Source organism: Anomaloglossus baeobatrachus, chromosome 8, assembly GCF_048569485.1.
Source record: "Anomaloglossus baeobatrachus isolate aAnoBae1 chromosome 8, aAnoBae1.hap1, whole genome shotgun sequence".
Lineage (NCBI taxonomy): Eukaryota > Metazoa > Chordata > Amphibia > Anura > Aromobatidae > Anomaloglossus > Anomaloglossus baeobatrachus.
Genome location: NC_134360.1, coordinates 217,631,975 through 217,643,158, shown reverse-complemented (window position 1 = coordinate 217,643,158; position 11,184 = coordinate 217,631,975). Strand labels below are relative to the sequence as shown.

General features: G+C 50.4%; 1 protein-coding gene across 1 annotated transcript in view; it reads right to left on the bottom strand.

Moving 5' to 3' along the window:
• The window catches only part of DMAP1 (DNA methyltransferase 1 associated protein 1), a 61,769-nt gene that overhangs the window by 1,316 nt on the left and 49,269 nt on the right, over positions 1 to 11,184 (bottom strand). Inside the window, exon 9 of the mRNA XM_075322142.1 lies at positions 8,311 to 8,600. Coding sequence (XP_075178257.1) covers positions 8,311 to 8,600 — 290 coding nt within the window. The remainder of the gene's footprint in view (positions 1 to 8,310; positions 8,601 to 11,184) is intronic.

Sequence of the window (11,184 nt, the reverse complement as noted above, 5' to 3'; positions counted from 1 at the left end):
ACTGCCCCCTATGTACAAGAATATAACTACTAGAATACTGCCCCCTATGTACAAGAATATAACTACTATAATACTGCTCTTATGTACAAGAATATAACTACTATAATACTGCCCCTATGTACAAGAATATAACTACTATAATACTGCTTCTATGTACAAGAATATCACTACTATAATACTGCCCCCTATGTACAAGAATATAACTGCTATAATACTGCCCTATGTACAGGAATATAACTACTATAATACTGCCCCTATGTACAAGAATATAACTGCTATAATACTGCTCCTATGTACAGGAATATAACTACTATAATACTGCCCCATGTACAAGAATATAAAACTACTATAATACTGCCCCATGTAAAAGAACATAACTACTATAATACTGCCCCTATATACAAGAATATGACTACTATAATACTGCCCTTATGTACAAGACTATAACTACTATAATACTGCCCCCTATTTACAAGAATATAACTACTATAATACTGCCCCTATGTACAAGAATATAACTGCTATAATACTGCTCCTATGTACAAGAATATAACTGCTATAATACTGCCCTATGTACAGGAATATAACTACTATAATACTGCCCCTATGTACAAGAATATAACTACTATAATACTGCTCCTATGTACAAGAATATAACTACTATAATACTGCTCTTATGTACAAGACTATAACTACTATAATACTGCCCCCTATTTACAAGAATATAACTACTATAATACTGTCCCTATGTACAAGAATATAACTGTATAATACTGCTCCTATGTACAAGAATTTAACTGCTATAATACTGCCCTATGTACAGGAATATAACTACTATAATACTGCCCCTATGTACAAGAATATAACTACTATAATACTGCTCCTATGTACAATAATATAACTACTATAATACTGCTCTTATGTACAAGACTATAACTACTATAATACTGCCCCCTATTTACAAGAATATAACTACTATAATACTGCCCCTATGTACAAGAATATAACTGCTATAATACTGCTCCTATGTACAAGAATATAACTGCTATAATACTGCCCTATGTACAGGAATATAACTACTATAATACTGCCCCTATGTACAAGAATATAACTGCTATAATACTGCCCTATGTACAGGAATATAACTACTATAATACTGCCCCTATGTACAAGAATATAACTACTATAATACTGCTCTTATGTACAAGAATATAACTACTATAATACTGCCCCTATGTACAAGAATATAACTACTATAATACTTCTCCCATGTACAAGAATATAACTACTATAATACTGCCCCCTATGTACAAGAATATAACTACTAGAATACTGCCCCTATGTACAAGAATATAACTAATATAATACTGCCCCTATGTACAAGAATATCACTACTATAATACTGCCCCTATGTTCAAGAATATAACTGCTATAATACTGCCCTATGTACAGGAATATAACTACTATAATACTGCCCCTATGTACAAGAATATAAGTACTAGAATACTGCCCCTATGTACAAGAATATAACTAATATAATACTGCCCCTATGTACAAGAATATCACTACTATAATACTGCCCCTATGTTCAAGAACATAACTACTATAATACTGCTTCTATGTACAAGAATATCACTACTATAATACTGCCCCCTATGTACAAGAATATAACTACTAGAATACTGCCCCTATGTACAAGAATATAACTACTAGAATACTACCCCTTTATACAAGAATATCACTACTATAATACTGCCCCCTATGTACAAGAATATAATTACTATAATACTGCCTCTATGTACAAAAATAAAACTACTATAATACTGCACCCTAAAACCAAAAATATAACTACTATAATACTACCCCTATGTACAAGAATATAACGACTATAATACTGCCCCCTATGTACAAAGAAGGGAATTTTGTTACTTACCGTAAATTCCTTTTCTTCTAGCTCTTATTGGGAGACCCAGACGATTGGGGTATAGCTACTGCCCTCCGGAGGCCACACAAAGCACTACACTAAAAAGTGCAAGGCCCCTCCCCTTCTGGCTATACCCCCCCCGTGGTATCACGGGTTCTCCAGTTTTAGTGCCAAAGCAAGAAGGAGGAAGCCAATAACTGGTTTAAACAAATTAACTCCGAATAACGTCGGAGAACTGAAAAACCGTTCAACATGAACAACATGTGTACCCGCAAACAACAAAAAAATCCCGAAGGACAACAGGGCGGGTGCTGGGTCTCCCAATAAGAGCTAGAAGAAAAGGAATTTACGGTAAGTAACAAAATTCCCTTCTTCTTCAGCGCTCTATTGGGAGACCCAGACGATTGGGACGTCCAAAAGCTGTCCCTGGGTGGGTAAAGAGATACCTCATGTTAGAGCTGCAAAACAGCCCTCCCCTACGGGGATGTCACTGCCGCCTGCAGGACTCTTCTACCTAAGCTGGCATCCGCCGAAGCATAGGTATGCACCTGATAATGTTTGGTGAAAGTGTGCAGACTCGACCAGGTAGCTGCCTGGCACACCTGTTGAGCCGAAGCCTGGTGTCGCAAAGCCCAGGACGCACCCACAGCTCTGGTTGAGTGGGCTTTCAGCCCTGAAGGAACCGGAAGCCCAGCAGAACGGTAGGCTTCCAGAATTGGTTCTTTGATCCATCGAGCCAGGGTGGCTTTAGAAGCCTGCGACCCCTTGCGCTGGCCAGCGACAAGGACAAAAAGTGCATCTGAACGGCGGATAGGCGCCGTGCGAGAAATATAGATTCTGAGTGCTCTCACCAGATCTAGCAAACGTAAGTCTTTCTCATACCGGTGAACCGGCTGAGGACAAAAGGAAGGCAAGGATATATCCTGATTAAGATGAAACGAGGATACAACCTTAGGGAGAAACTCCGGAATGGGGCGCAGCACTACCTTGTCCTGGTGGAACACCAGGAAGGGAGCCTTGGATGACAGAGCTGCCAGCTCAGACACTCGCCGAAGCGATGTGATCGCAACAAGAAACGCCACTTTCTGTGACAGGCGAGAAAAGGAAACGTCCTTTAGAGGCTCGAAGGGGCGGCTTTTGCAGAGCAACTAGTACTCTGTTCAGATCCCATGGATCTAACGGCCGCTTGTACGGGGGCACAATATGACAGACCCCCTGTAGGAACGTGCGCACCTTAGGAAGACGTGCTAGACGCTTCTGAAAAAACACAGAGAGTGCCGAGACTTGCCCTTTAAGGGAGCTGAGCGACAAGCCCTTTTCCAACCCCGATTGCAGGAAGGAAAGAAAGGTGGGCAATGCAAATGGCCAAGGGGATACTCTCTGTGCAGAGCACCAGGATAAGAAAATCTTCCACGTTCTGTGGTAGATCTTAGCAGACGTTGACTTCCTAGCTTGTCTCATTGTGGCTACGACTCCTTGAGATAATCCTGCGGACGCTAGGATCCAGGACTCAATGGCCACACAGTCAGGTTCAGGGCCGCAGAATTCTGATGGAAAAAACGGCCCTTGGGACAGTAAGTCTGGTCGGTCTGGCAGTGACCACGGTCGACCGACCGTGAGATGCCACAGATCCGGATACCACGATCTCCTCGGCCAGTCTGGGGCGACGAGTATGACGCGGCTGCAATCGGATCTGATCTTGCGTAACACTCTGGGCAAGAGTGCCAGAGGTGGGAAGACGTATGGGAGCCGGAACTGCGACCAATCTTGAACTAATGCGTCTGCCGCCAGAGCTCTTTGATCGCGCGACCATGAATGCCGGGACCTTGTTGTTGTGCCGGGACGCCATTAGGTCGACGTCCGGCACTCCCCATCGGCGACAGATTTCCTGAAACACGTCCGGGTGAAGGGACCACTCCCCTGCGTCCATGCCCTGGCGACTGAGGAAGTCTGCTTCCCAATTTTCTACGCCTGGGATGTGAACCGCGGATATGGTGGATGCTGTGTCCTCCACCCACATTAGAATGCGCCGGACTTCTTGGAATGCTTGCCGACTGCGCGTCCCTCCTTGGTGGTTGATGTATGCCATCGCTGTGGAGTTGTCCGACTGGATTCGGATCTGCTTTCCTTCCAGCCACTGTTGGAAGGCCAGTAGGGCAAGATACACTGCCCTGATTTCCAGAACATTGATCTGAAGGGTGGACTCCTGCGGAGTCCACGTCCCCTGGGCCCTGTGGTGGAGAAACAATGCTCCCCACCCTGACAGACTCGCATCTGTCGTGACCCCTGCCCAGGATGGGGGCAGGAAGGATCTTCCCTGAGACAATGAGGTGGGGAGGAGCCACCATTGTAGAGAGTCCTTGGCCGTCTGGGAAAGAGAGACTTTCCTGTCCAGGGACGTTGACTTCCCGTCCCATTGGCGGAGAATGTCCCATTGAAGTGGGCGCAGATGAAACTGCGCAAAGGGAACTGCTTCCATGGCTGCCACCATCTTCCCGAGGAAGTGCATGAGGCGCCGTAAGGGGTGCGACTGGCCTTGAAGGAGGGATTGCACCCCTGTTTGTAGGGACCGCTGCTTGTTCAGCGGAAGCTTCACTCTCGCTGCTCGAGTATGAAACTCCATGCCAAGATACGTTAGCGACTGTGACGGTGACAGATTCGACTTTGGAAAGTTGATGATCCATCCGAACGTCTGTAGAGTCTCCAGCGTAGCATGTAGACTGAGTTGGCATGCCTCTTGAGAGGGTGCCTTGACAAGTAGATCGTCTAGGTAAGGGATCACCGAGTGTCCCTGAGAGTGCAAGACTGCTACCACCGCCGCCATGACCTTGGTGAAGACCCGGGGGGCTGTCGCCAGACCGAATGGCAGAGCTACGAACTGAAGATGGTCGTTTCCTATCACAAAACGTAGAAAACGTTGATGTTCTGTAGCAATTGGCACGTGGAGATAAGCATCTTTGATGTATATTGAGGCAAGGAAGTCTCCTTGAGACATTGAGGCAACGACAGAGCGGAGGGTTTCCATCCGGAACCGTCTGGCGTGCACATGTTTGTTGAGCAGCTTTAGATCCAGAACAGGACGGAACGAGCCGTCCTTTTTTGGAACCACAAAGAGATTGGAGTAAAACCCTCGCCCTTGTTCCTGAGGCGGTACAGGAACCACTACTCCTTCCGCTCTTAGGGAGTCCACCGCCTGCAGCAGGGCATCTGCTCGGTCTGGATGTGGGGAGGTTCTGAAGAACCGAGCTGGAGGACGAGAACTGAACTCGATTCTGTACCCGCGAGACAAAATGTTTGTCACCCACCGGTCTTTGACCTGTGACATCCAAATGTCGGAAAAGCGGGAGAGCCTGCCCCCGACCGGAGATGCGGAGGGGGGGGGCTGGAAGTCATGAGGTAGCCGCTTTGGAAGCGGTTCCTCCATTTGCTTTCTTGGGGCGTGCGTGAGCCCGCCAGGAATCTGAGACTGTTTGCGTCCTCTGAGTCCCTTTGGACGAGGAGAATTGTGTCTTGCCCGAACCTCGAAAGGACTGAAACCTCTGCTGCCATTTTTTCTGCTGAGGTTTGCTTGATCTGGGCTGGGGTAAGGAAGAGTCTTTACCCTTGGACTGTTTAATGATGTCAGCCAATGGCTCGCCAAACAGTCTATCTCTAGATAAAGGCAAGCTGGTTAAACATTTTTTGGAACCAGCATCTGCTTTCCAGTCCTTTAACCACAAGGCTCTGCGCAAAACTACCGAATTGGCGGACGCCATTGAGGTGCGGCTGGTAGATTCTAGGACCGCATTGATAGCGTAAGACGCAAACGCAGACATCTGCGAGGTAAGGGACGCCACTTGCGGCACCGCTGGATGTATGATAGCATCCACTTTTGCTAAACCAGCTGAAATAGCTTGGAGTGCCCATACGGCTGCGAATGCTGGAGCAAACGACGCGCCGATAGCTTCATAGACAGATTTTAACCAAAGGTCCATCTGTCTGTCATTGGCATCCTTAAGTGAAGCGCCATCCTCCACTGCAACTATGGATCTAGCTGCAAGTTTGGAAATCGGGGGGTCTACTTTTGGACACTGGGTCCAGCGCTTGACCACATCAGGGGGGAAAGGAAAACGTGTATCCTTAGAACGTTTAGAGAAACGCCTTTCTGGATGAGCGTCGTGTTTCTGGATTGACTCTCTGAAGTCAGAGTGATCCAAGAAAGCACTCAATTTACGCTTGGGATAGAGGAAACGAAACTTCTCCTGCTCTGCAGCTGCCTCCTCTGCAGAAGGAGCTGGGGGAGAAATATCCAACAGTCTATTGATGGCTGAGATAAGCTCGTTTACCATGGCGTCCCCATCCGGGGTATCCAGATTGAGAGGGGTTCCAGGATAAGACTCCTGATCACTCTCTTCAGACGCATCACAGGGCGACTGATTGCGCTGAGACCCTGAGCAGTGTGATGACGTTGAGGGTCTTTCCCAGCGAGCTCGCTTAGGGTGGCTGGGGCTAACATCTGAGTCATAATACTCAGCCTGGGAAGCCGGGGACCCCCTTGCAGTCTGGATTAATTCCAACTGAGGGGGATTAGAGGACAGAGACCTCGCCGTGTCCATAGACTGAGCCCCAGTCATGGATTGCAAAGTTTCAAGGATTTTTGCCATAGTCACAGACATTCCATCAGCAAAAACTGCAAAGTCTGTCCCTGACACCGGGGCAGGACTTACAAGCGTCTCAGCCTGGGTCACTACCCCTCCGGACTCCGGCTGGCGAAGCAGCACCGGATCTGAGCATTGCACACAATGGGGGTCTTTGGAACCTGCTGGTAGAGCAGCCCCACATGCAGCACACGCAGTGTACACAGCCCTAGCCTTGGCAGCCTTGCGTTTTGTGGATGACATGTTGCTGCCTCCTCAGAGCGATCTGGGGTATCCAGCCAGGAAGCGACCTCACAGTGCAAGAAATAAATAAATATATATATCTGGTGACACAGTACACCAATGCACACTGAGGCACTAGAGGGGCCAGCTGAAATGCCGCTTACCGCCCGCTTAAGAGCGGGTGTGTGGTCTCCAAAAGCCCCCTAGTCCAGGTCTCCCAGAGCCTTGCGTCCTTCCTCTAGCCAGACTGCATGTAATGGCTGCCGGCGTCCTGGGAGAGGAGGGGGGGCGGGCCCTGGGCGTTCCTGACTAAGAGCGGGAAGCCTGCTTCCCCCTGTGCCTAGTGAGAGGGCTGGAGCATGTAAATCAGGCTCCAGCCCTCGTCGCTGCTGCGAAACAGCGTCTCTCCCCTACCCTGATTGACAGGGTGGGGGCGGGAACGAAGCGGAGCTAGGCCGCAAAAGCCGGGGACTGGATTTATAAACGCCGCCGTAAAAGCGCGGTCGGCGTGTCCCCGGCGCACTACAAGTCACAGCAGCGCCGCCGGTCCAGTGGGGGTCGGCGCTGCGTTCCCACAACACAAAAGTCCCCCAGTAAACTGCAGGAACACCAACTCAATCGTTACGGTCCCCGGCGCACTACAACACCCAGCCAGCCCGGAGTGTGTCTGTGCCTGCCGGGGACACAGAGTACCTGTATGATGCAGGGCCTTGTCCCTGATTGTACTCCTGCTCCGTATCCATCAGGTGCTATGGGTCTGTGGATGGAGCCCGGCGTCAGAGCTTAGAGGCCGGCAGGATCCCACTTCCACAGAGCCCTACAAGGGGATGTGGAAGGAAAACAGCATGTGGGGCTCCAGCCCCTGTACCAGCAATAGGTACCTCAACCTTACAACACCATCCACGGGTGAGAAGGGAGCATGCTGGGGGCCCTATATGGGCCCTCTTTTCTTCCATCCGAAATAGTCAGCAGCTACTGCTGACTAAAATCTGTGGAGCCATGCGTGGATGTCTGACCTCCTTCGCACAAAGCTTGAAAACTGGAGAACCCGTGATACCACGGGGGGGTATAGCCAGAAGGGGAGGGGCCTTGCACTTTTTAGTGTAGTGCTTTGTGTGGCCTCCGGAGGGCAGTAGCTATACCCCAATCGTCTGGGTCTCCCAATAGAGCGCTGAAGAAAATATAACTACTATAATACTACCCCTATGTACAGGAATATAACTACTATAATACTGCCCCTATGTAAAAAAAATATTACTACTATAATACTGCTCCTATGTACAAGAATATAAGTACTATAATACTGCTCCTATGTACAAGAATATAACTGCTATAATACTGCCCCTATGTACAAGAATATAACTATTATAATACTGCCCTTTTTGTACAGTTGTCGCCTCCTTGCTCCTTCTGTGTAACAAAATGTGCCCATACCATCCGTTGTGCCGGATCCGGGGGTTCAGCCGCCCTCTTCCCCCTCCCGATCTTTCGCCTGCACCCTCTCCCACTAGGGAGTAGCAGACTTACCGAGTTGGGTGTTAGTGGAGCCCCCACCACGTCAATGATGGCGTCCTTCACCTCCAGTTTGATGTCCTCGGTGCTGACAGGCGTCTGGCCGTCCCCGCTGGTGCTCTCTGCCAGTGGAGCGGTGGTGGTGCTGGTTCCGGTTTTAGACAAAGCCTCGAAGCGATGGCGGAGCATCTGCAGCTCGTACTCGCAGTTGGAGAAGGCTTGCTTCAGCTCGTACAGCAGGACCAGATCGCTGCGCAGCTCATTAAACATCTGCACTATGTCCTCCGTCGGCATCGGGTTCAGATCTGCGGAGAATCGGGGGAGATATGGAGGTACATTACAGACATCGATGGATGCGGACGGATCCTCTCGCTCGCTCCTGCCGCCATATTTAGCAGATTTCTGCTCTAGTTCAGGGAGGTGAAGAAACGCTCTGAAACCCGACCTAACTCAGCAAAAGAGGTGTCACTCAGCGCATCGCCCCCAAACTAGTCCCGGGAGAATTGGGGGCACCGACTACTGCTGCACAACTCTGAGGGAGGCCAAGGTTGTCAGCAAATATTTCAAAAGACTGACCTGCACATCCTACAAGTGTGTATAGGTGCCAGCTGAAAAAACCTAGCAAATACAAAATGGATACAGCCGCACACTAAATGCCATCAATGTATAAGGGAACTCTGGCACTGCATTACTGCTATATGAAAAAATGAGATTTTTAGTTTATGAATTGGCCAATGCATGTAAGCCCGGAAACCAAACGGCAAGGTAAATCTCCGCCCTATAAACCAGGCTGTGTTCACAATCCTTATACCAGGAGTCCTAGCTGCCCAGACATGGAGGTTAGTCCAGATAGTGGCATTTCAAGTTAGATTTTTAGTCTAGCTGCCCAGACAAGGATGTTTTTAACCTAGATAGTGGCATTTTAGTTAGGGACCCGGAATATTGAGATTTACCTTGCCGTTTGGTTTCCGGCCTTACATGCATTGGCCAATTCATAAACTAAAAATCTCATTTTTTTCATATAGCAGTAATGCAGTGCCAGAGTTCACTTATACATTGATGGCATTTAGTGTGCGGCTGTATCCAAGGTTGTCAGCAAAAACATGAAATGACGGCTGCCGTCCTCACCAATGGAAGCAGAGTGCTGATCCGTCCAGCGTCCTGGTGATACAGGTCAGTGTTTGGAGACCTGTCCTGCCCTGGTCCTGTTCACACAGCCGCAGGAGATGGAGGCAACATCAGCAGAAACCGCTCTGCAGCCCCGGACCCATAGAACCGCCGGGCACTGACACTGTAACGAGCGCCCCGGACTCCACAGAACCGCCAGGCACTGACACACTGTAACGAACGCCCCGGACTCCACAGAACCGCCGAGCACTGACACACTGTAACGAGCGCCCCGGACTCCACAGAACCGCCGGGTACTGACACACTGTAACGAGCGCCCCGGACTCCACAGAACCGCCGGGCACTGACACACTGTAACGAGCGCCCCGGACACCACAGAACCGCCGGGTACTGAGACACTGTAACGAGCGCCCCGGACACCACAGAACCGCCGGGTACTGACACACTGTAACGAGCGCCCCGGACCCACAGAACCGCCGGGCACTGACACACTGTAACGAGCGCCCCGGACACCACAGAACCGCCGTGTACTGACACACTGTAACGAGCGCCCCGGACCCACAGAACCGCCGGGTACTGACACACTGTAACGAGCGCCCCGGACCCACAGAACCGCCGGGTACTGACACACTGTAACGAGCGCCCCGGACCCACAGAACCGCCGGGCACTGACACACTGTAACGAACGCCCCGGACTCCACAGAACCGCCGAGCACTGACACACTGTAACGAGCGCCCTGGACTCCACAGAACCGCCGGGCACTGACACACTGTAACGAGCGCCCCGGACTCCACAGAACCGCCGGGCACTGACACACTGTAACGAACGCCCCGGACTCCACAGAACCGCCGGGCACTGACACACTGTAACGAGCGCCCCGGACACCACAGAACCGCCGGGTACTGACACACTGTAACGAGCGCCCCGGACTCCACAGAACCGCCGGGCACTGACACACTGTAACGAGCGCCCCGGACACCACAAAACCGCCGGGTACTGACACACTGTAACGAGCGCCCCGGACTCCACAGAACCGCCGGGTACTGAGACACTGTAACGAGTGCCCCGGACCCACAGAACCGCCGGGTACTGAGACACTGTAACGAGCGCCCTGGACCCACAGAACCGCCGCACACTGACACATTGTAACAAGTGCCTTGGACTCCACAGAACCGCCGGGCACTGACACACTGTAACGAGCGCCCCGGACTCCACAGAACCGCCGGGTACTAACACACTGTAACGAGCGTCCCAGACTGCACAGAACCGCCGGGCATTGACACATTGTAACAAACGCCACGAACGCCACAGAATCTCCGCACACTGACACATTGTAACAAGCGCCGCAGAATCCACAGAACCGCCGAGCACTGACACACTGTAACGAGCGCCCCGGACTCCACAGAACCGCCGCACACTGACACATTGCAACAAGCGCCGCAGAATCCACAGAACCACCAGGCACTGACACACTGTAACGAGCGCCCCGGACTCCACAGAACCGCCGCACACTGACACATTGCAACAAGCTACGCGGACTCCACAGAACCATCGGGCACTGACACACTAACGAGCTGGGACCTGAGAACAGGACTGGGGCAGGCGCTCTCTGGACCTTTCCTAATAACACTTGAAACTCTTCCTGCAAATATACAAATATAATGACAACTGGGTGTGACCATTCATCGAGTCAAAGGGGTGGGTGCTACTGAATGTGCGCGGTCAGCAGACCCAGCTGTCCATTCATTCATACGCTTCCA